The sequence below is a fragment of the Aspergillus uvarum genome (assembly GCF_003184745.1).
Source record: "Aspergillus uvarum CBS 121591 unplaced genomic scaffold BO82scaffold_2, whole genome shotgun sequence".
NCBI lineage: Eukaryota > Fungi > Ascomycota > Eurotiomycetes > Eurotiales > Aspergillaceae > Aspergillus > Aspergillus uvarum.
In genome coordinates, this window is record NW_020291299.1 from 824,080 (window position 1) to 850,994 (window position 26,915).

At 52.2% G+C, this 26,915-nt stretch overlaps 7 protein-coding genes and 2 non-coding genes across 9 annotated transcripts; 4 read left to right on the forward strand and 5 right to left on the reverse strand.

Annotated features, from left to right (window-relative positions):
* The first annotated feature begins 192 nt into the window (after positions 1 to 192).
* Positions 193 to 5,410, forward strand: BO82DRAFT_325327 (seven-hairpin glycosidase). The gene is made up of 5 exons (XM_025632867.1): positions 193 to 422; positions 496 to 866; positions 937 to 1,502; positions 1,562 to 3,763; positions 4,578 to 5,410. Exons 1-5 carry the CDS (start codon positions 319 to 321, stop codon positions 5,382 to 5,384), a joined length of 4,050 nt encoding a protein of 1,349 aa, XP_025497151.1. The 5' UTR covers positions 193 to 318; the 3' UTR covers positions 5,385 to 5,410.
* An 80-nt stretch (positions 5,411 to 5,490) lies between these two features.
* BO82DRAFT_350057 (adenine phosphoribosyltransferase APT1) lies at positions 5,491 to 6,873 on the reverse strand. The gene is made up of 2 exons (XM_025634043.1): positions 6,192 to 6,873; positions 5,491 to 6,128 (listed from the first exon to the last, which is right to left on the reverse strand). Exons 1-2 carry the CDS (start codon positions 6,679 to 6,681, stop codon positions 5,971 to 5,973), a joined length of 648 nt encoding a protein of 215 aa, XP_025497152.1. The 5' UTR covers positions 6,682 to 6,873; the 3' UTR covers positions 5,491 to 5,970.
* Positions 6,874 to 9,412: 2,539 nt separating this feature from the next.
* Positions 9,413 to 9,485, reverse strand: BO82DRAFT_t17. Its single transcript has one exon. It is a non-coding gene; the product is annotated as a tRNA-Lys (tRNA).
* Positions 9,486 to 9,516: 31 nt separating this feature from the next.
* Positions 9,517 to 9,589, reverse strand: BO82DRAFT_t16. Its single transcript has one exon. It is a non-coding gene; the product is annotated as a tRNA-Lys (tRNA).
* A 204-nt stretch (positions 9,590 to 9,793) lies between these two features.
* Positions 9,794 to 11,823, forward strand: BO82DRAFT_350058 (uncharacterized protein). Its single transcript, XM_025634044.1, has 2 exons — positions 9,794 to 10,053; positions 10,262 to 11,823. The coding sequence occupies exons 1-2, from the start codon at positions 9,904 to 9,906 to the stop codon at positions 11,678 to 11,680; spliced, it is 1,569 nt and encodes a 522-aa protein (XP_025497153.1). The 5' UTR covers positions 9,794 to 9,903; the 3' UTR covers positions 11,681 to 11,823.
* A 260-nt stretch (positions 11,824 to 12,083) lies between these two features.
* Positions 12,084 to 13,102, forward strand: BO82DRAFT_350060 (YjgF-like protein). The gene is made up of 4 exons (XM_025634045.1): positions 12,084 to 12,209; positions 12,361 to 12,374; positions 12,505 to 12,678; positions 12,822 to 13,102. The coding sequence occupies exons 1-4, from the start codon at positions 12,164 to 12,166 to the stop codon at positions 12,966 to 12,968; spliced, it is 381 nt and encodes a 126-aa protein (XP_025497154.1). The 5' UTR covers positions 12,084 to 12,163; the 3' UTR covers positions 12,969 to 13,102.
* Positions 13,103 to 13,199: 97 nt separating this feature from the next.
* BO82DRAFT_428290 (C2 domain protein) lies at positions 13,200 to 18,125 on the reverse strand. Its single transcript, XM_025640435.1, has 5 exons — positions 15,830 to 18,125; positions 15,587 to 15,772; positions 15,056 to 15,524; positions 14,415 to 14,999; positions 13,200 to 14,362 (listed from the first exon to the last, which is right to left on the reverse strand). The coding sequence occupies exons 1-5, from the start codon at positions 17,764 to 17,766 to the stop codon at positions 13,469 to 13,471; spliced, it is 4,071 nt and encodes a 1,356-aa protein (XP_025497155.1). The 5' UTR covers positions 17,767 to 18,125; the 3' UTR covers positions 13,200 to 13,468.
* A 724-nt stretch (positions 18,126 to 18,849) lies between these two features.
* Positions 18,850 to 19,479, reverse strand: BO82DRAFT_360655 (uncharacterized protein; the record flags this gene model as incomplete). Its single annotated transcript, XM_025636775.1, has 3 exons — positions 18,850 to 18,879; positions 18,960 to 19,271; positions 19,357 to 19,479. The coding sequence occupies 3 exons, from the start codon at positions 19,477 to 19,479 to the stop codon at positions 18,850 to 18,852; spliced, it is 465 nt and encodes a 154-aa protein (XP_025497156.1).
* Positions 19,480 to 20,097: 618 nt separating this feature from the next.
* On the forward strand, positions 20,098 to 25,191 carry swr1 (putative SNF2 family helicase/ATPase (Swr1); the record flags this gene model as incomplete). The annotated part of the gene is made up of 3 exons (XM_025631012.1): positions 20,098 to 20,446; positions 20,582 to 24,967; positions 25,034 to 25,191. 3 exons carry the CDS (start codon positions 20,098 to 20,100, stop codon positions 25,189 to 25,191), a joined length of 4,893 nt encoding a protein of 1,630 aa, XP_025497157.1.
* Between the last annotated feature and the right edge of the window lie 1,724 nt (positions 25,192 to 26,915).

A 26,915-nucleotide genomic window follows, 5' to 3' on the forward strand; every position in this document is an offset into this window, starting at 1 on the left:
AGACAGGGGTAAGAAACGGGTAAAATCAATTGTAAAGGCATATCTGGCCGCTCGCTCGGATGCGTGGTTGCGCCAAATCCCGCGGAGGTTGATGCGATCTCACGTGCTGCTCCCGCGGCGAGGCTGCTGCCCACCACCGCAACATTACCCTCTCCCTCCTTTCTTCCGCTCCCTCAAAAAAAGAGTTACAAAGCTCGTTGGGCCAGAAGGACACTGTTTCGTATATTCTTTCGTGGCTCCAAGCCATTTCCGCGCTCACATGCTAGTGATTTCCGACTCGCCATTGCGGTAATGCGTTAGGGATGTTGGCGCTTTCAAATGTCCAACCTCCGTTCAGAATGGGTGATAACCTGGGTCTTGCTATTGTCGTCATGGATTGCTATGGCCCAGGGAATGAGGATCGATCGAGTTAGAGAGCTCAGGTGAGGTCTTGCAAAGCGATAATCATGTTCCCAGTTAATTCCGCTAACCGCACTTCGCGTTATCCATGACCAGGAAGGAGACCGAGCATATGTTCTATCACGGCTTCGATAATTACATTCAACATGCATTTCCTGAAGATGAGCTTCGCCCCTTGACTTGTCGCCCGTTGGTCCGCGACCGAGATAATCCCGCGCACGCTGAGCTCAATGATGTTCTTGGGAACTATTCCCTGACTCTAATCGACAGTCTGTCATCCTTGGCTATCCTTGCGTCGAGTCCAGAGGATGGCCAAAAGGCTCTTGGCTACTTTCAAAAGGGTGTGGAAGATTTCGTCACGCTTTATGGAGATGGTTCAGATAGCCCTGCAGGTCAGGGCGAACGGAGCCGGGGATTTGACATAAATAGCAAAGTTCAGGTGTTTGAGACGGTCATCCGAGGGCTAGGTAAGCGCCAATAACGTCCATACGAGAGCCGATGAAGAGACACCTCCCTGACTAAGATTGATAACGTTAGGCGGACTTCTCAGTGCTCATCTCTTTGCTGTGGGTGACCTTCCCATCGTTGGGTACAATCCTTCAGATAGAGACGCCGCCTTCGCAAAAGCCTGGGATAAGTCCTCTTTCCAGGGTGACGGGCACGGTATCATGTGGAATACCGGGTTTGTATACGACGGTCAACTCTTGCGGCTCGCGGTCGATCTGGGGAACCGTCTACTGCCTGCGTTCTATACAGACACCGGTCTTCCTTACCCGCGGGTCAACCTGCGACACGGAGTTCAACGGCAGCCCTTCTATGCGAATTCGCCGCTCAATGCGGATCACCCGTGTAATGGGTCAAACTCCGAACGCTGCCAGAAAAGCCGCTGGGCTTCATTCCCAGAAACTACGGAGACATGCAGCGCTGGCGCCGGCAGTCTTGTCCTGGAATTTACCGTTCTAAGCCGACTCACAGGTGATGGTCGTTACGAAGAGCTTGCGAAGAGGGCTTTTTGGGCCGTTTGGGCGCGTAGGAGTGATATTGGCTTGATTGGATCTGGTATTGACGCTGAATCCGGCCGATGGGTACACTCGTACACTGGGGTGAGCACTTTCCGATGGTTAGGCGATAAACCGGGCTTTGCTTACCATATTAATGATAGATTGGTGCGGGGATTGATAGCTTTTTTGAATACGCATTCAAGTCGTACGTTTTGCTCTCCTCGGGAGAGCGATTCCCCCACAACACAAGCAGTCCATGGCATCATTTGGATGACTACTTCCTGCCCTTGGGTGAGCACGAACACTCTGCGCAGGCTTTCTTAGAAGTATGGCAGGAGTCTCATGCGTCCATCAAGAGGCACTTATATCGGGGAGATGGACACCAACACCCCCATCTCATCCAGGGCGACATCTTTACAGGAGCGACCCGTGCTTTTTGGATAGACAGTCTCAGCGCCTTTTACCCAGGCTTGTTGGCGCTGGCCGGTGAAGTAGATGAGGCAGTTGGAATCCATCTTCTCACCACTGCCATCTGGAACCGTTTCTCTGGCCTGCCTGAAAGATGGAATGTCGCCACGGGAAACATAGAGCAGGGTCTGGCATGGTACGGTGGCCGTCCGGAATTCGTGGAATCTACCTACTACTTGTACCGGGCCACTAAAGATCCATGGTATCTGCATGTAGGTGAGATGGTCCTGAGTGATCTCAAGCGCCGATGCTGGACCAAGTGCGGCTGGGCTGGTATACAGGATGTCCGTAATGGCGAGCTGAATGATCGAATGGAGAGTTTTTTCCTAGGAGAAACCGCAAAATACATGTTTCTCCTTTTCGATTTCGAGCACCCGTTAAACAAGCTGGACCAACCGTTTGTGTTTTCTACAGAGGGCCATCCACTCCTGATACCCAAGCGCAGCACGGCACTCCATGCACGCCGACAGACACCGGTGGGTGTGAAAAGCAAGGAACCTGTTTGCCAAATGGCACCTCTTCCCCCTACGTTGGTGGGTTCGTCCACGGCAGCACGTCCTGATGTTTTCCATGCCGCGAACTTGGCTCGCCTACACCTCATGCCCAGCAGAGACGTTCCTGAGGGACCTCTCGTTGAATATGCTCAGGACCATCCGAGTGTATCGGTATCGGACCTCTCATCACCCACAAACTATACGTTCTACCCTTGGACGTTGCCACTGGAGCTGATACCCTTCAACGGAACCAGTGCACCCTTGATCTCTCGCCCAACTCTCGATATCTCTTTCCCTGCACTTCCCGGAATGGTTGTAGGCCCCGGCTCACTGGAACGGGTCCGGGATGGGATTCTTGTGAAAGCCATCGGAGGTCTACGGCTGAGCATGGTTCGAGATGTCTCGGTTTCTGGCACGGCGAAGAGCTCGGACAATGACGAGTTTCGGGTGCAGGTAATCAACAATATGCCACTGGGTAAGGATGAGAAGGTATATCTTTCGCGGGAAATCACCTTTGATGTGCTTGACCCCACTGACCCGAACTTCACGCGTGTACGCGACTCAACCATGATTGACATCGTCATTGATGTTTTGCCAGAGCTTCTCCGTCGAGGAAATGACTCAGATGATGGCCTTGAACCCGCTGCACCACAACAGGCTCGAGGCCCAATCGTCCACGACTCGGCTTTGGTGAATGGCAACAGTGGCGGTGTCGATCCATCAATCTCTGGCATGAAAACTGTACTATCCTCCTTAATGAATTCATTGTCCACCCTACTCCGGGACGAAGCGCATGTTGAGACGGGTCTGCCGCCGCAGAAATCGTCAATACTGCGTTTGATGATTCCAGCAGCCGTCTCGACTGGCCTCGGGTCGGCCCCATTGCCAGATGTGGACGATGCTTTGACAGTATCGATGACGGGTGACCTGTCAAAACGGCGCCTCACCTGGTCCAGCATTTACTTCGCGGGCGAGCTCTGCGATCACCGTCTATCGCGGGAGATTGTCCAGAGCCACCAAGTTCTGGTGCTTCGGCGCGGCGGATGTAGCTTCTCCGAGAAATTGCGCAATATCCCTGCGTATCCGCCGTCACGTCAGTCCCTGAAACTTGTGATAGTGGTCTCGCACACTAATGAAGAGGAGGAATCGTGGGAGACGACGGACTCGGGGCCGGCCTCGCCTGGGCTGGCTGCTGTACACGCCGAGCGACATCTTGTTCGGCCGCATCTCGATGAGAGCCAGTTGACCGCAGGTGGCCTTCCGCGGCGCCATCTTCTCAGTATGGTTATGGTGGGCGGCGGCGAGGAGACGTATACGTTGCTTCGACAGGCGACCGGAGTGGGCATCAAGCGACGCTATTCGGTGCGATCCCAGGGAGTCCCGATTCACAATTTACACATTGTGTAGGACGTACAGGTCACCGATCTAAGATGCCATCATGGAAGAGATAGAATTTCTGGTGTCATATGTACTGTACATACCTGCATGCATCATACATACGAGTACTTAGTATCAACAGACCTACCTCCAAAGAAAAACGTACATAGTATATGTGATATACATGCAATGCGATGTATATGCACAATACGTACCATACGTACCGTACGTACCGTACGTACAGTACATCAGTACATCAGTACATCAAAACGTATATATCATATCATCAGTATTAGTGTTTATCCCTACCTACGGTAGGCATACTTAGATGACTACGACTGCAAGGAGTGTTTCCCAAGACGAATTGAATCGGCAGTCGCCTCCGGCAATCGGGCCGAACCCGACACGAAGGGTGACGAAGCAACCAACCACAACTCTACTCCCTCCGTCCGAGTCCGGCCCCTCCCTTTCCGCCCGCCTCCCCGGAGTCTAATTGTCTACGCCGGCGGCTGTCCCTGTTCCTCCGTCGAGAGAGCCTAGGCTTCTTTTCAGGTTTCCATTTTCCATTTCTTTATTCTTTTCCACTTCTCTTTCACGTACAAAATCATACATAAATACATACATTTATTCATACAGCCCATAGCAGTGCAGTGTACAGTGCACCATCACTTTCCATATATCCATATATTCAATTCTACATACTGTGCAGTATACCTTGCATCCCATCACTCACCACCACCCTCTTGCCCGTGATACAGGATAAGTCTCAAGGGTCTCAAAGAGACCATATTACATCCCTCACATCCACATCACACCACACCACATCCCCCCAACAGAGAACCAGTCGACTCAAAAAATGCATCTCCACGACCCAAGTCTCACCACGGACCCATCCTCCACCCCGATAACCATCGACCTGACCAGCCCAACGACCACAGCGAGCCGAGACCCATCTACCCGTACCCCGAAATGCCCTCCTCAATCGGAACAACAACGACGACGACGACCGCTCTACTTCGCCTACGGCTCGAACCTCTCCCCCTCTCAAATGGCCACGCGGTGCGTCCACAGCCCCGCGTCCTCGGTGCCCCTCGCCATCGCGCGGCTGCCGCACTGGCGCTGGCTCATCTGCGAGCAAGGCTATGCGAACGTCCTCCCGCCGCCGGACCTGCGCGTCGGCCCGCAGACGAGGGTGCAGGGCGACGAGGTGCCGGTGGCCGGGGCGGAGGAGGCGGTCTACGGGGTGCTGTATGCGATGGACGAGAGGGATGAGAGGTTGTTGGATGGGTTCGAGGGGGTGGATTGGGATGCGCCGGCGGCGGGTGGGTCGGGGGTGGGGAGGAAGGACGGTGCGGTGGCGCCGTCACCCTCGCTGAGTGTCCGGCCAAGGGAGCAGGGGCAGGGAGACTACAATAAGTGGGTGGTGGAGGCGGAAGTAGTGCAATGGTTGGAGGGTCAGAGTCAGGACGGTGACAGCAGCAGCGTACCCGTGTTGGTGTATGTGGATGAGTTGAGGGTCAAGTTGGGCCTGCCCAAGGAAGAGTACATCCCGCGGATGAACCGCGCCATTCGCGAGTCGGTCGCTTTGGGACTTCCGGAGAAGTGGGCGGAGGAGGTTATGAGGCCGTCTATTCCTCGCAGATGAGAGGGGTTCACAAGAGATATCACGCTAGGTGATTCAGGCTCTTTGGATGATTGGATGGTTCGTTGGGATTGATGGAGACAAGGCGACCATTTGCCAAGGCATGGGTTGGCTGTCTATTGACCCTTACAATGGATATCGATTCACTCAATATATTATCAACGATATAAGAGTTTCATAGTTTATGCGTATAGAAAGGATGCGCAGCCTTGTCCAATGCCCAAGAGCCACACATGATCACTATTGAGTAATTTCACTTCAGAATGTCGATAGACACCAATCCAAGATTCCGGGTCCTTCCCAACGGCGAGCAACGTTTAAGTCTCAACGTCTCCCCGACGTGGTCAGATCCTCAGTCGGGGAAAGGGTAGCCGGGCCAAGAGATAGACGATGCAGAGAAGTCACATCGGCCATCAACTGGTTGCATGCCGAAAGACGCATCATACCAGCTTTACCGACATATCCGCAATCCGTCCAGGCGGATCATTTTCGGCGGAATGAATTCTTTTTCTGACTATGCGTAATTTTGTCCAACGAATCAAGCAGGGAGGGCAATACAATGCATTTGGCTGTTTTGGGGGGGGTTGAATCAGAGGACCTTCTCTTCCTGGCCAGTGAGAAGAGTGTGGACGGGGGCGGAAAGCTTCTCCCGGCCCTTAAGGAACTCGAGCTCGAGAATGAAAACGAAGGCCATGAGATCACCACCCATCTTCTTGATCAGTTCTCCAGCGGCATAGGCCGAACCACCTGAGGTTCATGTTAGTGGGTTCGCTCTGGATTATCAGACCCGTGAGGAGAGAACATCCATACCGGTAGCAATAATATCATCCACCACGACGACCTTCTGGCCAGGCTTGATGGCGTCAGACTGCATCTGGAAGAAGTCCTCGCCGTACTCCTTCTGGTAGCCCTGGGTCTCGCAGGGACCGGGGAGCTTGCCCTGCTTGCGGACGGGGACGAAGCCAGCGCCCATTCTCAGAGCCAGGCTGGGGCCGAACAAGAAGCCACGGGCTTCCAGGCCAACAATGACATCGGGCTTCTGGTTGCCGGTGCTCTCGAGGATGTGGAGCTCGAGGCAGCGCACGAGGGCCTCGTGGGTGGTGGGGTTGGCAAAGATCGGGAGGATGTCTTCGAAGAGAATGCCGGGCAGCGGGAAGTTGGGGAACTGACGCAGAGCACCGCGCAAGCTTACTTTAAGATCGGTGAGTTCGGTGGCGCGGGTGGCATTGGAGGCGGACTGTCCGGCGACCTGGGCGGCGGTGGTGGCATGAGGGACCTGGGTAGAAGTTGATTGAGACATGGTGAAAGAGGAAGAAGAAGAGGAGGAAAAGAGAAAGGGTTGGGGGGGGGGAAGAAGAATGAGACTAGAGAGATAAGGAGGAAAGAACAAGGAAGAGGGGTTATGTTGGAAAGGGTAAGAGTAAGAGTAAGAGTAAGAGTAAGTAATGGCTCTTAGTGAGGGGTGATGGGAAGATCAAAAAAAGGTAAAAATAGAGAAATTTTGATGTGATAAGGACGAAGGAGGGGAAATTTAATCGGGAAAAAAAAATAATAATTATACGTGTATTTTTTAGATAGTAGGCGTAATGATTCGGTATCAATTTACACTACACTGCCTACATCAGTCCTTCACAGTTACAGGCATGGTTGTACGGCTGATGTAACAGTCTGTATCCTGTATTATCCCTTATCCATTTATCCATAATCCCCTCCCTCCCTCCTCAGCCAAGGACATCTCTAAACCAACCCAATCTTTCAGTCTGAACTTCTACTGTGTACTGATACAACACCCTGATTTGTACCTCTACGGACTACTGCCAGCGATCAAGCCGATCTCTTGCATGATCTTGCTCCGGTGCCTTTGGTTGGTGCGGGTTCTTTTGCCCCTCCAGCCGATGGTGCCATAGCGAGAAAGGCTGTTGATGTATTTTCATTCTGTAGAGCCATGCACAGTAGATATGTACGGAATACTGTAAAGTGTTTCATTTCCAATTAGTATCACAGGGGCTTGACCTTACCCGAATTAGAACAGGCCCTTTTACATGCTCCAGGACTCTAAGGTCGATGGTTTCCCCCACTTCTTCTATCCTATCATTTGGCTACAGATGCTCTGACAGGTGATGGTTAATATTGTACAGTATCGATGACGGCTGGTGTAACATATCACCATGGTCACATTTATCGTGGCTCTTGCAATCCCCCTGTTGATGGGGCGGCTGCAATGGGTACCATGATGTGTTTCTGATGGATCATCATCGTTGTCGTCACCTCCGCTTCTTATGCTGTGCTGCACTCGGATCTGTTTTTCGTCTTCCATGGACATGGACTGCTAATAGGAATCCACCCCGGTTACTTTATATATATACCACATTTTCCTTGTTCCGACGATCATAGCCGTGGCCTCGCAACAACTGCACAGGAAAGAACAGGAAACAGACTAATTTGAGGTTATACCAGGTTCTCGCCAATCGGAGCAACACGTGTGGATGTCGGACGATCACAATGGATCGCAAAGGATCCCAATGAAGCTCGACAAAAGGCGATCAGAGGACCGGATTCCATCTACACCGCCGCCTTTTCTCCGACTTCGCCGTCTAACCCGACTTGGCTGGGGATCCAGAATCCAGATGATGTGGCAGGCTGGCCACTCGATCAAAACCATGCATCATCCCCTACTGCAGACTCGAAAAACCTGAGATCCTACTACTACGTTGAGTAAATTACCGCCGACCCCGGTCGATTACTCCAAGTGGCTGTCGGACCTGCAGCTGAAGCGCAACGTTGCCTAGCCGTGCACTGGTCGCCTAGCCTGTCTCCCTGCATACTAGACTGCCATCCCCTTATATTGCTCGGGAAAACCGCCGCTGGGAAAGCAACCTCATTTGATGTCGTGCTTGGTCTACAGTACTAGCGGGACTGCATGATTTATACTGACCAGTGCTTGGAAATCCACTAACGCGGAGCGAATATCTAGACCATCTGCATGGTGCAAGAAACCATACGCAAGCCACCATAGCCCTGTAATCTGACTGGTCCTAGAATCGTCAACCCTCTGACATTGTCTTGCTCTGATACCAAATCTCCCCCTTTTTATCCACAATGCAGCGGGCATGCAGCGGCACTGCCTCGCTTGGTAAGTGGGATTATATAAATATCCCAAAGGGTGCGGGTTACCCCAAGGTCTATGCCTGGGCTATCCAGGCATATACGTTGACTTGATTATTTATTAATCGGCCCAAGATCAACTACACTATGCGATATAAATCCTCGCAATCCTCATTGACACCAGACACAACTCGAATCTCGTTCGGTTGAGTCTTCTGGCGAAACATACCCCTCGACGTTGCTGTTGATGTCGCTCAACGAGAGACTGGTATTGTAACTCAAAGCTAGATCTATTAGCCATCGTATACTGCGGGTGGCGTATCGAAATGGTTCAGGCTCATAGAGATCCTGCAACCCCGTTCAATTGTGCCGATAGCTTTTTGATTTCCCATAAAGAATGTATACCACCAAATCTGCTTCCGTTGTTAGCTGGTGAGGGTAGACGGCCTGGACTCTCGCCATCAATGGTGAATTTATCCGCATCACGTTGCTTGCCTGCAACTCCTGGCTATCGTCGAGAGGGTGTAGTCCTTTGAGGTGAACCGTGGGCCCTTCGTCACGCAGACTGGGCGAATCCCCGGGCTATGCCAAGTTGCAGCGACCTCGACGGACGGCAGCATAGTATCAATGCGCGGTACGACCACGCCATGTGCGCACGGATGTCATTCTCGTCCCACAATTTTTAGTCCCATTTGTTGGATTTAACCGCATCAGTACACGTGTGATGGTGTGCATGTGTGATGGTGTGCTTCCTCGTTGCACATGCTACAGCATACCTCTCTCGGAGAGTATAAACAGCGTGGAGTATAGATGGTAAATTGGAACAGCTTGGAGAGATGCCTAGAAGGCTTTTGCCTAAGATCTAAAATGCGATGCGAAACTGCGCAGATACGTAAAGAAAAAGATAAAAGAGAAGAAAAAAGATAAGCCCAACGCGGGGGTTGAACCCGCAACCTTGAGATTAAGAGTCTCACGCTCTGCCGATTGAGCTAGCCCGGCTGGGGTGAAGGAAGAAAGAATCGGATTCTATAGCCGAACGCGGGGGTTGAACCCGCAACCTTGAGATTAAGAGTCTCACGCTCTGCCGATTGAGCTAGCCGGGCTACTGTGTTGAGCAGGGCTGAATTACTGACTCACCACGCCAAAGAGAGACTAAAGATAGGATGGCATGTCGCTAATCATGAGTGAGGTGGAGGCACGTTGCCTGACGGACCATCATGTGACATGCGCACTGACCAACTCGCTTAGCTTCCGTTCATTTAAAGCAGCTCGAGGGGCCTCGTCGTTTCGTTCTTCCGCCCCCCCCCCAAAGATTCACCCCCTCGATGATTCCTCCGCACTTCTGCCGTGAGCAGAAGTGCTTGGCTAGATTATCAGATGTACTGTCTGCTGTGTAATTCCAGACCTGATGCATGAAATGTCACCTGCACCCATCGATCCTCAGCCGCAGCTGGATCTCCAGCTGCAGACTCTGGCCAGAGCCTTTGAAGTTCTTTTACTGACCACCCAACAACTCAGCTGCAATGAAAGGACATTGCAGCAAAGGCTGAAATATGCTTCTGTCGAGGTGATTTTTCCACCCCCTTCCCCCCATCCACCTTGAATCCCTTCTGTCTCAAAGGACGAGAAAAACCGATTAGCTCTAGATCAGGAGTCGCATCTGCGGCGGTGACGGATATATCATGTATTATCTGATGAGACTTGCACAACTTGCCTATTTTGCTTTGTGTCCATTTACCTTGCTTGGAAATTCACATGCTAATTTCCCTCGACAGTACTCCAAGTTAGCAGAAAAATTCCCCGGCGGTCCTGACGGTCATACCAAAATCGTCTCTGAAAAAATTGCTGGTCGCTTTGCCGAATATCAGTACCAGCCGAAACAACAAGCCAGCCTGTCGGACGTAGTAAAATCGCTTGCCGAGTCCGGCAATGTAGGAGATGTGGCTCTTGCCTCCATTAGGGAGGGATTGACATCCTATCTATCTATCATACCACCCCACGATGCTAAGCAGCCGCTTGACCTTAACTCATGTCTTGTTGCCACGAGAGCGGGACTTCCTCGCACCCTAGAGAAAGACTTCACTACCAAGGGCACGCAGGGGAGTTTGCGTTGCCCGTTTGCGAAGCCTAACAATAAGCCCTCTGAAAACGGAGAGTCCAACGGAGTCGAGCTGGCCTCCCAGGATAACAACGAGGACACGTGTGGGCATGCCGACCTGGATCCGATCAAAGCCGAGCAAAATGATAGGCGTTCAAGTCGCGCGCCCTCAACCCGGTCTTCGAACACCCGTTGCCCCGTTTCGCGATGTCCCATAAGATATCTAGACCAGCATAGCCCGGAGGAGATCGCCGACTATGTCGAAAGACACAAGCATGAAATCCCCAGGAGCCATGCAATCTGCGTCCAGCGGTATCAACGGGACTCGCAGACCATGCGGCACTTAGATGCAAAGTATGGTAATCTGATCAGCATGATCCAAGGCCTGTCCGTCAAACATCGAGCCTTCCTCCCCGGTACCAACGAGAACGGAGCACCGCCATCAAGTTCGTCTGCTGAACGAGTAGAGAAATGGGCCGAAGAAGTGGGCCTGAAGTCGGACATGCATCCTCCCATCAAGGAAGAGGAAGGCGAGGAAGGTGAGGTCGAGCAAGAAGACGAGGAGCGCAAGGGACATTTTGACCGTCCTCTGCGTGAAGTTCGCGTGGGAGAATCTCCAAGCAGGCCTTGGGGTATCCCTGTCCCGGTGACGCCTCTCCCTGTCACCACATCTGCTCCCCAATCTCCAGCAGCACCGGTTGCCACTTCCCTCGATTCAGCAGCTCATCCTTCACCTCGAACACCTGCCGTGGATATATCTTCCAACGTTCCCATGGGTGATTCGTCGCCCGAGCGTCACGCCGCGCCCCCAAAGGCCGGACGCTGCCCCTTTGGCCACGGTGCGCCTTCTGGTAACAACCAAAACAAGGCCCCAGCAGTGCCTCAAGACGCGAAGACAACCCGAGACCCAGAGGAATCAAACCACACCGAAGATTCTGCGAAGGAAGATCGCGAGAAATCGCACGATGCGGCCAATCCCACGCCGCATCCGGCGAAGAACAGCGTGGTGTTCAATGGTCCGGTGTTTTTCGGGTTCTCGGCAGAGCAGACGGCCTTGGTTCTGCAGCAGCTGGGCAAGTTAGGGCACTTCGAGTGAATCTTACAGCCTCGATTCCCCGTTCTGATCACCTTGATATCCTAATGATGCTATGACATATTATTCATGACTCTGTACATAACACATATTTTGTGTATATTTGACATATCAGGACATATCGGCCAACTAGCGTCTCAATTCCGTTTATATCATTATCCAAGATAGCTTCCAGTAAATACATTTGCAGTGGTAAGTACTAACGTTAGTTACTTTAGTAGCCAAGCAAGCTGGCGTTATGTAAGTTAAGTTACCCTGTGATTCAAGCCAGTCTTTCCCGATGTCGGGCGGATAAGCCAGTTTGCCGCGGAGTTCCCCTCATCAGCTAGTCAAGCCAGTCACTCACTCACTCCAATGTTTCCCTTCGGTGCTCGTCTTCTGCTCGCCCACTTTGCTTCCTCCTCAACCTCAACTCCATCTACCCTCCGAGCTCTTCGCCGCTCCCTTCCCCTCCTTCCTCGCCCAAGATTCCATCAATCCGTCACCATGTCTACCGGTCTTGACATCGTTCACACTGCTGGTGCTGCCCAGCGTAAGTACTCTTCTACCCCGCCATTCCCGGACAATTGAGGATTAAATGAGATAAAATGCCCCTCCCCACTGGCGTCATCCCTCATATGCAACCCCAATACCGTCAATTCAGAAGAGAATCACTTGCTAATTCATTCATGATCTTCCCACAGCTGTCGGCCCCTACGTGAGTCCCTGTCTCCGCTCCCCCCCCGTTCCCTTCCTTCTCCCCCTTCATTAGCGGGGGAGGGGGATAAGGCAAAGCCATTCCACCTCCATTTTACTCACCACAAGCACCATGCTGCGAACGGATACAGTCCCAGGCCATCAAGGTCAACGGCCAGATCTTCCTCTCCGGCCAGATCCCGCTGACCAAGGACGGTGTTCTCATCGAGGGTACCATTGGCGAGAAGACCCGGCTCTGCTGCGAGAACATCAAGGCCGTCGTCGAGGCTGCCGGCTCCAGCGTCGAGAAGATCTTCAAGGTCACGGTATGTTTGCACCCCCGTCCCACCGCCCCTCCTTATTGAGTGTGTGGTTGTTGTTTCCATTACAGAATGGGGGTTGGTTGGTTGGTTGGTTGGTTGCAGGGGCTGATGGTTTCTCACCCTGTTCGGCGGGTGTGAATTTTTAGGTCCTCCTTGCCGATATGGCCGACTTCGATGAGATGAACCAGGAGTACGGCAAGTTCTTCGCGCACAAGCCCGCCCGCTCCTGCTTCGCTGTGAAGCAGCTGCCCAAGGGTGTGCCCGTCGAGATCGAGTGCATTGCCTTGGCTTGAGTTTAGTTGATGTATCTATCTACCACTGCGATTGCTTGGTGTACAGTTGGAATAGATTGGTACAGTACTGTACATTCACTGGGAAACGAGGATTCCGTCTCCAGAAAATGTCCCATCAAAGGTAGCCAGCCGGCTAATTGAACTATGTTCTTATCTCGAATTGAGTTCTGTCTTCCGCCGGGGTAAATGTAGAATCTACCACGGTAGAGGACCTTTACGTAGTCATAGGTTGCCTAGGCGGTGGCTGTGATTAACTATCATTACGCTATCTTAAGTGCTCCAGAGCTCACGCCTGGACCCCAGGTCCCCACGTACCCATGAAAAGGCAATTTGAACAAATCAAATAGACGCACTTGAGACCAACCTGGTGGCGGGAATCATGTCAAAATGTAAAACGCGCGCGGGAAAGAGCGGATATAGCAGGCGTCATATCCCCTGAACGACGAAAGAGGTCCATCAGTTGGAATACCCGCGGTCATCCAGTGGTCGCTTCCAGACGCTCATCGACGTCCAAGAATCCCCGTCATCTTACCCCCAGCTCCGGCCATCAAGCTTTGTTTTACAATGGCATCTGCCGCCGCGGCTGCTGCTAGTCGCTCCTTTTGGCGACTGCGATCGCGAAGGTAGCCTGCAGCTTCGGGACGCATACGTAGGATACGCAGGATCATGTCATCGTTCGGTTCCGCTTGGGCTTCGCGCCATTTCTCCTCCTTCAACTTTCGCATCGTACCGAGGTTGCGCGAGAGCATGATACTCTTGGCACGACGGGCAGCCGGCAGGCCCAGAACACTGCCGGGCCCGGAGGCACCAAGATGAGGAGGCGCTGAAGCGCGGTTTTTGTTGGCCTGTTGGCGTGAGATTGTCGCGGAGGCCATCCGCTCCGAGGTGCGTATCAAGCTCTCGGTGGGTTCGAAATAGAAGAAGTTCAGTGTCTGAATCTCATGGTACTTGGGCGACTTGAGGATATCGATGGACACGCCGTGGGCTTCTCCAGTTTCCTCATCTACCGCGTGGAAGAAGTTTAGTAGAAGCACGAGCCAGCGTGCGACAATATCAACTTCTTGCATCGTCAGAGGCTTTTGGTGAGAGGGTTTGTCTGATAGGGGCGGTACTAGCAAACTCTCAATGGTAGCGAGGACCTCTTTCCACAATCGTGCCATCACCATCTTCATAGCCTCGGAGGTGAGAGTCTTGTTCATGATAGCAAAGTTATCGTTAAAATAATCAAAAAGGGGCGTCAACGCATTCTCCACATCCGCACTCGAGGGTGTGGCGGTGCTCGATTGAGCACGGTTCCGATTGAGAAAGTTGGAAACACTTGAAATGCTGAGCCCTCGTGACAGGAGGGATTTGAGGGTCCGGCGCGACAAACAGTGACTAATGTACGCAGACAGCTATGGAGATATTACTAGAGTGTTCTGCGGAGTAGGACGTATCAGTACTCACCTTTTCTGTGATCTTGCGCGTCATGTCTCTCTCCGTCCGCTTCAACGTTCGGAAGGCCTTGCCAAAGTAAAACTGAATGTCATCACGTTCTCCTTCCATGCTCACACGAAGCAACAGTCTGCCCTGGGTATCTAGATCCAGCCAATATTCTCTCGGAAGAAAGTCACTGAAATGTACAGGATCAAGCTTGATCGACGTCCGCCCAACATAGTCGTGATCGCCTACTGCATCCCAATCCCATATGGTGGCAATGATGTTTAGAGGACCCTGTGTGGTGATATCTACTGCATCGTCCCACCGTGGGTTCAGGTTGTTATAGATGATGCGAGTCTTCGCAATGCGCTTCTGATATTCATCAGCCAGAACGACGTAAGGATCACTGCCGCCGTTCATATCGCAGGCTTTGAGATCTTCTGCCTCCACGACCTTGATGGTAAAGACATAGGTCGTCGACTTGCGTATCTTCTGTAATTGAGGTGCCGCATGTCTTGCTATAACCTCTGCGCAACCGTCCACGTTGATTTCTTGCTCAAGCTTGTCAAGCTGTGAAAGTGCATATTCGACATTGTTAAGTTTGACTAAGGACTGTAGTGAATGATACGGTTAGTGATGCTCGAACAAGGGATTTCAGACGAACGCACCTCGGGGAAGAACTGGAAGGGCTCAATCTTCTCTTTACTTGTCCATGCTTCTTTAGCGATTTGCATTAGCTTCTCTTGAGCCGTTTGATTCATAGCAGCCTCCTGATCCGGAGAAAGACGATCCATTTCCTTCGCGAACATCTGCTCCAAGGATTCGCAGTATCTCGCGACACCGCTGCCGATAGACTTGGAGAGAGCCGTCATGAATTTAGCATACTGCAAGTCGTCGTCCCACTCCAGTTGTATCATTTGTTCCACCACCTGGTTGAAAGAACGGAAAATGTCAATGACAGACACACTGTGTCTGTAATCTTCAGGTATCTCTTCCGCCGAGCCATCGGCTCGGACGTTGAAGGCATCCTGTTTAACTGCCTGCTCCACCCAATCCATGACCTTTTGGTCCGTCAGGCGGATCCACCGCCAAACAAAGTTTTCCATCAAGCCTTCTACATGGAACGGAAACGATACGCTAAGTACTGTAATCAGCATCCGGATTTGTGTCAGGTCGAAGGAGCTGTTTGGGGGACGTACTCAGGCAATGCTTCCGTAAAAAGACGACGGACATCTGCGAGTCGACGGTAGAGATCAAATCCATCTTGTATGTCAGTCTCTTCCCCTCGAACGTTCTCCAACTCTATTATTCGAGCAACCATCTCGTGAGCGTCTTCCGCAAATATTGGAAGTACATTGGAGAGTAAAATTAGATAAGGATTGACCCTAAGTTTCAATCAGTGTAAATCAAAAACGGCTTGCATTGGTGATGACATCTCTTACCCCATGATCTCTGGATTGTTGCGATAACGCTTTCGGATCTTCTGCGCCAGCTTCGTGATCGCATCACACAACTGAATCACATGGTCTACTTCCCACTCTTCTGGCTGCACCGGGATAAGCTGCCCCAAAAGTTCTTGATATCTTTCCGAGGCTTTCTGCGCCAGTCCATCCTGCACGTACGAGCGGAAGCGATCGATATCTTCCAGATCTTCGGTATAGCTGGGGTCCATCTGAATGTGGGTTTCCAGTATGTACATCACCGGACCAATCGGACGTGGTTTAGTTTCGTAGCAGTCCATCATCACATCATAAAGTTCTCGTAGAAGCGCCTCGTGAAGGGAGGATAATATCTGTTGCATCAATAGAAGATCGTGGATGGTCCACTTCTTACGGTCGAACAGAACCGACGCCACGAAGCTACTACGCTTCCTGCCGTCTGAGTTCGGCGCTTCCTTGACAAATGCGAATGCTGAGTCGAGGGTGTCAAGATCGATTTCATTGTCAACAAATTTGGACCGCACAACATCCAGAAAGAGAGCCATTCTTGAGAAAGCAGGAACACGCCAGCGAAGACAGATCTCATTTAAGAGCTCAGTCGACTGCTTTGACAATAGCTTCATAAGGGGTGCCTCTGATGTAGCCTGAGAGGCCTCAAGTTCACGGTCCTTCAGGTCGTGACTAAGAGCTTGGGCTAGTATAAACCGATACATGGACCGGGGGTCCTGGGGTATGTAGGTGTATGTATCAGATTCGTCCGTCCCGTTCATACCATCGTCAGCCAGGGACAATGAGCTGAGATCCACGGGCTGGTCTATAACGTATGATGACGGTCGCTCGGAATTTGTTCTCGAAAGCTCCCCTGCTGGATCTTGGTCCGCAGCGCTCGGGTTGAATTGTGGAAGGGCGCCTCCAGGGGTGCTCTTGGCCAATTCAGGATTAGATTGCACGATCGCAAGCATCATCTGGGATAGATCTGGAGCCTCGTTCTTCTTCCACAGCTCGTATGCTTCATCATTCTCAAAGTCTTCCCGAGACAGCGTTTTTCGAGTTTTGAGGGTTAGATGAGCTTGGTAGGTCTTCAAATCTCGCAGGGCGGCCTGTCCCGTCCAGACGCCTCGATTATTATTGATATCGGCTTGCAGCTGGCCCTGGTTCACATCGAAGATTCTGGCAACATGCTGCACGAGGGGCATGTCTCTGATATCGTAGCTTAACGGGGCTATAACTTCTACGCTGGAGGTGCCATTCGTTTGCACAAGATCCTGATCCTGAGACAAAAGTTTGTTCTCTAGAACCGCCAGTCGATTGGCCAGTTCAGGCCGTTCTTTGGCCCAGTCGTGGTCTTTTAGAATAAGTGCAAACAAACGGACAAAAAGAGCCACGTGTCTGTCCACCATGAATCTCCAGTGATCATCATCGGGTTCCTTCCCTTTGCTCAATTCCTTGGTCGCGTTCGAATAGAAGATCAGGACGAGGTCTTCGGCCCGCCGATCCTTTTCCATGCGCTTCTTGAACGACTGATCCTTCAGAGTGTTGAGAAAAGCAGCAAAGGTCCTCACGACCAGCGGATCTTGGTATTCTTTCCGCTTCTCTTTCCCAATCAGGACCCCAGTCAGCCTCTTCTCCAGCTCCGATATGAACCCATGGGGAATCCGAGTGCTCTTCGAATCTCGCACGAGCGAGAAGTCGCTCATTAGATCATGAAAGGAGGTTGATGCTCTCTTGGGCCGTTGCGGAGCTGGAACAGTTTGGACCCGGCGCAGGCGTGGTTGGAGAAGATAGGCCAAGTAAGCGACCCGGAGCGCATAGGTGTAGGCAGTGGAGGAGTTTACGGGACGCCTGCGGGACCCAGACGGAGTGCGCGAATGGCGAGATTCATTCTGAATGCTGTTGATCCGTCGGTTGAGCCCTCGGGACTGGGTAGATGCTGTCGACATCGGAAGAAGAGGCGGTGTCGGTTCTCGCGGTCGGTGGATAACTCCTTTTTATATCTTGGGAAATCCTTAGAATAGATAGTGCAGTATTTAGAAGTGAGTAAGAGAGATCATGGGATAGACTGGTATTGTGATCAAACCAGCAACAGCATGGTCCTTGGTAAGGGAGGGAGTGCTGGTGGAGATAGCTGCCTCGCAAGGGTGACTTTCCGACGAACTCCCAGAACGTAAAGGCAAAAAGACCCGGCAGAGGAATAATACTTGGGTCGTAAGTAGAGAGCAAGCTGCAGTTGATTTTAGCCGGGCGGCTACACGAGAGAAAGGTAAGGAAGAAGGGGGGAAGGGGAGACGGTGGGGAGGGGGGAGGGGGGAGATGAGAAGTGGTGTGTTATTGTTGCGGTAGTTCAAAGGTGTTGTAGTTAGTGGTGGTTGGTGAAACAAAAACCGCTTGCGCCCGCCCCCATTTTAAGTAACATTTAAAAGGGACTGACGTAGGTAATAGTCGCCCTATACTGTAAAGTACATACAGTCTCAACAACTGCCCACCCTGGCTTGGATCTAATTGTAGGCATAGAGCCTGTTTCTAGAATACGGTATAGGGTGCGGTAAATCCTAAATAGAGACAGACAAAAGTACCAGGGCAAACACCAATACAAGAACCTCTCCTACTTTTAACAGTCCACAGCAACCAAAAGCAGTGACCCAGAAAAGTGCATATTGCGGGTCATGAGAGGATCGTGCAGACTGTGATTTTCTTCTGAAATTGATATCCCGACCGGATGAAGCTTTCCAGGAGCCATGCGATCCCATATGAGGGGCCCCCCCACTTGCCCAGTGGCCGAGATCCCCGTATAGGTCACTGTTCCATACATTCCCTGACTTAGTCCGCCCGCATTACGGCCGATGAATGACAGCAGAGCAGACAGTCATTGCGAATCACGCATCTGAGGCCTGCCTGAGAATTTAGCGATTGGGAAATGACCCTTCTCCGCCGTACCAATTTTCGCTGAAACCACGCACGGAAGGTTGAAAACAACAGCGAAAATCATATTGTACTTATTTACATCGCATCAGAGATTAATTCGATCACCACGAGTCTTCGCCAGATTTACGGGCCTAGAGAGCAGCCAAGTCACAGCAGTCAGTATTAATTGCGTAAACACACCAGGACAAAATGGGATGCAGTATCGACGTACGGGAACAGCCCTGGGTCCACCCAACTCCTTCTCCAAACCGTCGGGGAAGGTCCTGGGAACGCTGGGCTTATCAGGGTAGAAAAGGCTGACGGTTCCGCACAAGCCGAGGAAAGCCACGATGAAGGCTCCGATCTGAAGGATACCCTTGCCAGACGTCACATGGGTATATTGCTCAGGGCTGAAGACACCTAGAATTTCGTTCTCCTCGTGAACAGGCTCGCCGAAGTTGCGGCGTTCCTGCTTGTCCCACCAGTCGCCATAGGGATCTCTGAAGGCCCGCTTCATACGGGGAGGGTTCTGGTAGTTGCCGTTCTGCAAGCCGTGGAAAGATGGTGTCAATTCCGCTCGGCGGGCCAGCGATTGAGGATAAGGGTCACAGTTGTCTATCGGCTCATACCTGAAGGGGGTCATCAAGCTCCGGCGCGGCCAGACTGCGAAGCTGGGAGAACGAAGCACGAGGGACGGAGAAGCGGGCGGCCACCTGGGGCAGGCGCCGGGCCAAGATCCGTTGAGACAGCATCTGGTGAGATGTATTCGAGGTTAGCGACTACCCAGAGAGACAATTGAGACAATTGAAGGCACAGAGACACAGAGGCACATGAAGCGAAGCTTCCATGATAGCGATAGAGATGCGAGTTACTCACCTTTGGTGCTGTAATCAGTTATGGAGCAAGTCGGAAAGGTAAAAGTAGGTGAAGGACAGCGGAAAGGGACGAGGGAGAGGCTTGAGGCTCGAAGTTGAAACTGAAAGCGACTCCCGTCCAGCCATGGACGATGACGGGGAATCCAAGAGATATGATTGGTGGAGAGCAAAGGCGGAGACAGTTGATGGCCTGAGGCCGGAAACACTGAGCGAAGCTTACATACTACGTACTCTACTTTAACTAATACACGGCGCGCCCCGTCCGCCTCCAAGTCACCGGACGAAAAAACCACCTCTGCAACGCAATCACTCCCTCCGCGTAGGTTTTCGCCTGCCAGTCACGCTACAGGGCCGATAACTATGCCAAATTTCTCGTGGCACTTCGACTCAGTTCTCTCTACACGTTGATGTCATTTTCTCCCATCTCGACCGCGTCCTCGTTGGGAAAACTGGGGTCAGCTGTCCAGAGGGCCCCTGTCTCCGACATTACAAGAAATGCAAAACGGTAGTCCGAACGGAATTTTACTCCAAGATGAAAGCGTGACCCTTGAAATCGACGCCGTTCCGTCCGATGTCCTTCCCACGGAGCTTCCAACACCTTCTGCCACCCGCGACTTGAACTCTGCTGCTCTCCCAACTGAAGACGACGGGCCTGTCGCCGATCATCCTGACGGACCTCCATCGAAGAGAAGAAAACTCGCGGGATCTACCCCGTCACGTCGCTCGTCCTCCCGTCCAGCATCACCCCCGTGGAAGAAGGCTGGTCACGATGGACCGACATCCTTCATTCTGGATGGTAGGCGCAAGTCATCGCGAGTCAACGCGCTTCCCCTCGAGCTGCAGAGTCCATCCGACAAAAGACACACCCGTGCGGCTCAAAACAAGTTTGTGAGTAAGAATGCGTCTGGTAGCTCGAGAGGCGTCGCGTCGTCACCGTTTGCCACGCCGACACAACCGGAGCGGAATGGAAGGTCTATAGTTGGCGGCGCCGTAATCAATGGTTCTCCTCGAAGCACCACGACAAGGAGGTCTGCAGGGAGACATAGTCTGGCATCGCAATCGCCGGCACCCAAGCAGCTTCATACGCGTACACGATCGCACATATCCAGTACTTCGCGTCGTGTTTCCCAGGGCGCTGTCAACGGCTCCAACCGACACAGCCGATCCGCCTTGAATACGAGTACTCCCGCGACCTTGGAGGATGAGCATAATTTAGGCCAAGAATTCGAAGATGACGGGTACGATTGCCTCGGCGATTCCGACGAGCCAGTTCCACGTTTACGGATCAAAGTCAAGCGACCGATGATTGACATTCAGCATCCGTCTCACGTTTTGCCGCCCCGAAAATTTAACTCGTTCAAGGAATGGCTGGATAGCGATGATGGTAGAACAAAGGACCCCACGGTTCTCGCACCGGCCGACGCGCTTGAAGAGGCTCTGAAGAGACGCCGGGTAGCATTAGCGGCAGAGCCGGGGGGTCTTCTGAGCCCGGAGGTATGTTCTGCGTTCTTACCAGAGCAGCAGGAGGAACCGCCGCAGCAGTATTCTCATCAAGATCATCTCGTGGCCCACATCTCCTACTTCAAAAAGCTTCTCGATCAAGAGCATAGGCGTCACCGCAACACGGCAAGACTATTTGCGCAGTGGTGTGCTGATGCATGGAGGAAGCGCAACAAAGACCCCGAAGATATCCTTCGGGAACAACAAGAGGAGATGCGAGGAAAACGTAAACAGATGGCCAAGGATCTTCAGAAGATGTTTGATCTAGCACGAGCCGAGGTGGCTAGGATGCGTTTAGCACGCTGGGAGGAAGAGCGAAAAGCCGAAGACCAACAGGCGTTGGATCGTGCTATAAAACAGTCAACAATGCTCTTTGAAAAGCGACGCCTGGAAATCCTTGGCGAAACCGGGAGTGACGCCCTTGACTCAAGCGACGGAGAGCAAGCGGAGTCAGATGGCCTCTCAGATGACGGCGGCGGCGACGACGACGACGAGGACAATATGTCCTCCTCGGACTCTGAGAGTGAGGAAGATAACGATGTTGATGATGATGAGGGCTTAACAGCCGAGGAGCTACGGTTGAAATACGCCAACCTCCCGGAAGCTACAGTTGATTCCGATCACGACTCCGTGGTCGCTGATGACCCAGCCTCTTTCGGCGGCGGCGATATTTCAGATACTGATCACGTGTTAGACCGGGATGGTGGATGGGTAGACCCGCCCACAGACGCCCGATCCGATCAGTATATCGAACTTGAGGAGGTTGATCCAGTGCTTATGGACGACAGTGAAGACGAGTCCACCGATATGGATGATGACGACATGAGCAGCAGCGATGATGGGGATGAATATGACGAGGTGGATTCCGAAGCAGAAACTAACAATGGGCCTGGATTGTTGGGATTTTTCTCGGCTAAGGATATTGCCTTGGAACAAGATAGTGATGGCGACGAGGTTCCCTCCGATTATGACTTAGAAACGGATGCAAAAACAGCATCTGCTGGTGAGGAGGAAGATGAGGAGTCGGAAGACCCTGACGAGGTCTCTCTCGTACCGAATGGACCTGCAAAGGACTCACTCCCATCACCCGGGCTCCCTCAAACTTCCCCTGCGCCTGGCCTATCCCCCGGGCCTGCTTCTGAACCCATGCTTGAGTCCACTCCTGGTGAAAAAACAACGTCAGACTTCGAGATGACAGATGCTGTTGCCCTCGAAACCCCAGATCAGATTGTTGAACCTGAATTGCTACCTCGACCTGATAGCGTACAAGGCAATAATCACTCTGAATTGAATGGTTTCCCAAGCAAGGAGCCGTCCAGTGAAGCATCTCCGGGCACCATTGCCACGAAACCTTCTGAGCCGGAATCTGTTTCGTCATATGAAACGCCTGAACAGCAGCTACTGGCCAGCGAATCCTCAGCACCTGGATTGAAGACCCCCGTGCCACATCTGCTTAGAGGGACTCTGCGAGAATATCAACACTTTGGCTTAGACTGGTTGGCTGGCCTCTACACAAACAACATCAATGGAATTCTTGCTGACGAGATGGGTCTCGGCAAAACCATTCAAACAATAGCTCTGCTGGCACACTTGGCCGTTGAGCATGAAGTCTGGGGTCCTCACTTGGTGGTTGTCCCTACGAGTGTAATTCTCAATTGGGAAATGGAATTCAAGAAATGGTGCCCTGGATTTAAGATCATGACTTACTATGGCAATCAAGAGGAACGTCGGCAAAAGCGCAAAGGCTGGATGGATGATACCAGTTGGAATGTCCTGATCACCTCGTATCAACTTGTCCTACAAGACCAGCAAGTGTTAAAAAGGAGAAGCTGGCACTACATGATCCTAGACGAAGCTCATAACATCAAGAACTTCCGATCTCAGAGGTGGCAAGCACTGCTTACTTTCAGGACTCGGGCTCGCCTTCTACTCACCGGAACACCGCTCCAGAACAATTTGACTGAACTATGGTCCTTGCTTTTCTTCCTGATGCCGTCAGATAGTGATGAGGAGGGCATGGAAGCATTCGCAGATCTGAGGAACTTCTCCGAGTGGTTCCGACGCCCAGTCGAGCAGATCTTGGAACATGGTCGAGAGACAATGGATGACGAAGCAAAACAAGTCGTCACAAAACTCCACACTGTTTTGCGGCCATACATCTTGCGTCGCCTCAAGGCCGATGTTGAGAAGCAAATGCCAGCGAAATACGAGCATGTCGTCTACTGCAGGCTCTCCAAGCGCCAACGTTATTTGTATGATGGATTTATGTCTAGGGCCCAGACGAAGGAAACTCTCGCTTCGGGTAACTACCTTTCGATCATCAACTGCCTGATGCAATTACGGAAAGTTTGCAATCATCCGGATCTCTTTGAGACGCGTCCTATTTCAACTTCGTTTGCAATGCCACGCTCTGTGGTTACTGAATACGAGATCAAGGATCTTCTTGTGCGCCGGCGTTTGTTATATGTACATCCGCTCACAAAACTTGACCTGGATTTCCTCAACCTGGTTCCCATCTCCCGCGAGGATATTTCTCGCAGGTTAGCGGACGACAGTACAAGGCTCATGGCCTACGGCCCCTTCAACACGCTACGCGAACAGCAGTATCATCGCACCAACTGGCAGATGATCTTTGACGGCTCGAGTGTACAATCCACCTTGGATGCTTTGGAGAATGAGTCCAGGAAGAGGAGGATGGCGGAACTAGAGCGGTGTCTCTACTTCGAATCCAAACGGCACGGTCGCCGCCCTGTATACGGATCGAGTCTCATCGAGTTCCTCACGGCGGACAGCAAGCAGCGGCCGACTACCAATGGACCGTTGCGGAAACGCTCCCTGGCTGATTGGCTGTCAAGCCGCTCATCCGTCCTTGCATCGATGATCCTGTCCATTGAAGAACGGTCTCAGGTAATGGATGGCTACGTCCAGCGTTTTGCTTGTGTGACCCCTGCAGCAGTTGCTTCCGGAGTCACCGCGGCAGCCTTGACCCCCATCGAAACCCGACATCTTACCAATAAAGAACGCTTCCCGCCCTATGATCCGTTTCATGAAGCACAAATGCGATTATCAATTGCCTTCCCAGACAAGAGACTTCTGCAATACGACTGCGGCAAGCTACAACGACTCGACAAGCTACTCCGGGACCTCAAAGCGGGCGGACACCGGGCCCTGATTTTCACGCAGATGACGAAGATGCTCGATATTCTGGAACAATTTCTTAACATCCATGGTCACCGCTATCTGAGACTGGACGGCACCACCAAAGTTGAGCAGCGTCAGATTCTCACTGATCGGTTCAACAACGACGACCGCATTCTAGCATTCATCCTATCCAGCCGCTCCGGTGGGTTGGGAATCAACTTGACCGGCGCCGACACCGTGATCTTCTACGACTTGGACTGGAACCCGGCGATGGACAAACAGTGCCAGGATCGTTGCCATCGTATTGGACAAACTCGCGACGTGCACATCTACCGGTTCGTGTCGGAGTACACGATCGAGTCCAACATTCTTCGCAAAGCCAACCAGAAGCGGATGCTGGACGACGTGGTCATCCAAGAGGGCGAGTTCACCACCGACTACTTTACCAAGCTGGACGTGCGCGACATGATCAGCAGCGAGGACGTGCTCGAGGGTCAGGACGAGGCCAGCGCTGCGATGGATCGGGTGCTTGAGAATCGGGTCTCCGGCAGTGCTCGGGTCTTCGAACAGGCGGAAGATAAAGAGGATATCGACGCGGCGAAGAATGCCCAGAAGGAGTTGGAGCACGCTGACGATGGCGACTTCGATGATCGCACTCCTGGCCAGACGCAGGCCGGGACACCGCTCGCGACTTCGGGGCTCTCCACTGGACCGGACGAAGGCGGTGCAGTCCTAAGTACCCCTGGGCCGCAACTTCTGACCTCGCCTCAGGTCCACGCGGTGGACGAAGCCGTGGACGTCGAGGCCCAGTTCGGCCACGTCGACGACTACCTGCTTCGGTTTATGGAGTGGAATATGAAAGACGAGCCGCTTGTCCTACCCGCAGACAAGAGCAAATCCAAGTCCAAGAAAGGCAAAGAGCACCGTCTGCGGAAGCGACGTCGTTGAGGCGGAAAAGGTTTGGGATCCGGAGAGGGGGCGCGGGCGCGCGGGCGCGGGCGTGAGCGTGTTGAAGCGACTGCGGAAGCGCAATTGTCCCCAGTGTATGTGTATGCGTGTCTTGACATTAATGACTTCTACCTTCTATCTACACATTGTGTGTTTCAGAACACAGCACACAGGATTTGCTAGGCTTTTCTTTGTCTAAATTTTCCTTTTCCTTTTCTTTTCTTTTTTTGCCCCCTCTCCCCTTTTCTCCTCTCACACTTGTTGTGTATGTATCAGCCAGGCGGTGAAATGAGAGGGCTGGATATCTAGCGGGCGTCTTGTTTGATATATCTAGGAAAGAAAGGAAAAACAAGGCCGAACCTACAGCAGACAAACCTCCCCTCCCACACGCACAAGACAGGTGGGCGTCTATGTAGATGTCTGTTGGTTGTGTTTTCTTTCCTTCGTTCATGTTATATTACAATTGTCCATACGCTCCACTCCTATCCTTCATATATGTGTTCTTCCTTCCTACCTGCGACGGTTGTGTAAGTGGCTTAGACCGTCGTGAGATGTTTTAGCATTGAACGAGAGTCTTCGACCCAGCCTCTGCTCTGGATCTAGTCAGCTAACCCGGACAATTTGTTTCGGGGGTGGGTTGAGCGAAAGGCCAGGTCCGACCATGTGCCTTTGCTCAACATGAACTCCGGACTCCACCGCCCTTCTCCCTTGCCATCACAACCTGAATTATTTTTCACATACTCCCCTCTAGGCCAGATTTGTCTAATCGACCGACTGGCAGAACCCCTGGTAGCGTGCGTATAGCGTCATATCAAGCCAGCACTACTGGACGTGGAGCAGCTAGACCCAGGTGCCATCAAGCCCGGTGGACAGATCAAACATCCGTTGACCCTCCTCTTGGGTCCTAGACCCTCTTGTCGACAGTCTAGAGTCAGAGCCTTCGGGTAACCCAGCCAGCAGGGCAGTCCTGGGGTACAGAAGATCGGGAGGAGCAGAGGGTCTGTTTCATAAGTATATTAAAGATTGCCGACAGGATGGATGCAAGTACTTAGTGTAGTATACTTCACCTGAGCGATTTGAGTTTGTCGGCTGCGACTTTTGTCTCGCTAACCTTGAAGTGGAATGCTGCACCAGACCAATATCCGAGGAGGAGGGCGAGGGGCAGCGCAGAGAGACCAGATCGACCTGAGAGGCTATCGTAGAGTTTTCGATCCACCGGCGTGGACTCCGTACTTAAAGTTTATTTGTGAAACATGTGCAATTCCAGGCCAGCGTGCATTGCAGCCGTTTGTCACATTAGGCAGGAGAAAAAGCAGTGGCGCTGTTTGTGTCGTCTCTGTGATGGCATGTAATCCGAGCCCCTCGTCAGGAGTAGCCTCGGAGAGTCTCGCATCGTTGCAGATTCTAGAATGTCAATGTCTTTGGTGTTAACAGGAACAATAGAGGATTTCCAATGACCAAGCGGCTATCGAACTGATCTGGGAGCCGAGGATGATCGCCCACTCTAGCTATATCACTCATTAGACTCATTAGCCTTGCCCGGAGGTCAGGTTGAGTGGCGGGTATTACCATGGATGGAGAGGGGGAAAGGGAATGTCCCTGTGTTGCCGAGATTGAGCCAGGTACCGATCCTTCAAATGAAAAATGAAAAAATGAAAAAAGGAAAAAAGGAAAAAGGAAAAAGGAAAAAGGAAAAAAAAGAAATCAAGGATGACTGTGCAGAA

Bases quoted from the DNA above. Each gene is read 5' to 3' on its own strand.
- BO82DRAFT_350060 (XM_025634045.1), top strand. From the start codon at position 12,164: ATGTCTACCGGTCTTGACATCGTTCACACTGCTGGTGCTGCCCAGC. The intron at 12,679-12,821 runs GTATGTTTGCAC...GTGAATTTTTAG, and splicing joins AGAAGATCTTCAAGGTCACG to GTCCTCCTTGCCGATATGGC.
- BO82DRAFT_350057 (XM_025634043.1), bottom strand. From the start codon at position 6,681: ATGTCTCAATCAACTTCTACCCAGGTCCCTCATGCCACCACCGCCGCC. The intron at 6,129-6,191 runs GTATGGATGTTC...CATGAACCTCAG, and splicing joins GGATGATATTATTGCTACCG to GTGGTTCGGCCTATGCCGCT.
- BO82DRAFT_325327 (XM_025632867.1), top strand. From the start codon at position 319: ATGTCCAACCTCCGTTCAGAATGGGTGATAACCTGGGTCTTGCTATTG. The intron at 423-495 runs GTGAGGTCTTGC...ATCCATGACCAG, and splicing joins GATCGAGTTAGAGAGCTCAG to GAAGGAGACCGAGCATATGT. The intron at 3,764-4,577 runs GTGTAGGACGTA...CCCCCAACAGAG, and splicing joins CGATTCACAATTTACACATT to AACCAGTCGACTCAAAAAAT.
- BO82DRAFT_350058 (XM_025634044.1), top strand. From the start codon at position 9,904: ATGTCACCTGCACCCATCGATCCTCAGCCGCAGCTGGATCTCCAGCTG. The intron at 10,054-10,261 runs GTGATTTTTCCA...TTCCCTCGACAG, and splicing joins TGAAATATGCTTCTGTCGAG to TACTCCAAGTTAGCAGAAAA.
- BO82DRAFT_428290 (XM_025640435.1), bottom strand. From the start codon at position 17,766: ATGTCGACAGCATCTACCCAGTCCCGAGGGCTCAACCGACGGATCAAC. The intron at 15,773-15,829 runs GTAAGAGATGTC...ATTGAAACTTAG, and splicing joins AACAATCCAGAGATCATGGG to GGTCAATCCTTATCTAATTT. The intron at 15,000-15,055 runs GTGCGTTCGTCT...CATTCACTACAG, and splicing joins CCTTCCAGTTCTTCCCCGAG to TCCTTAGTCAAACTTAACAA.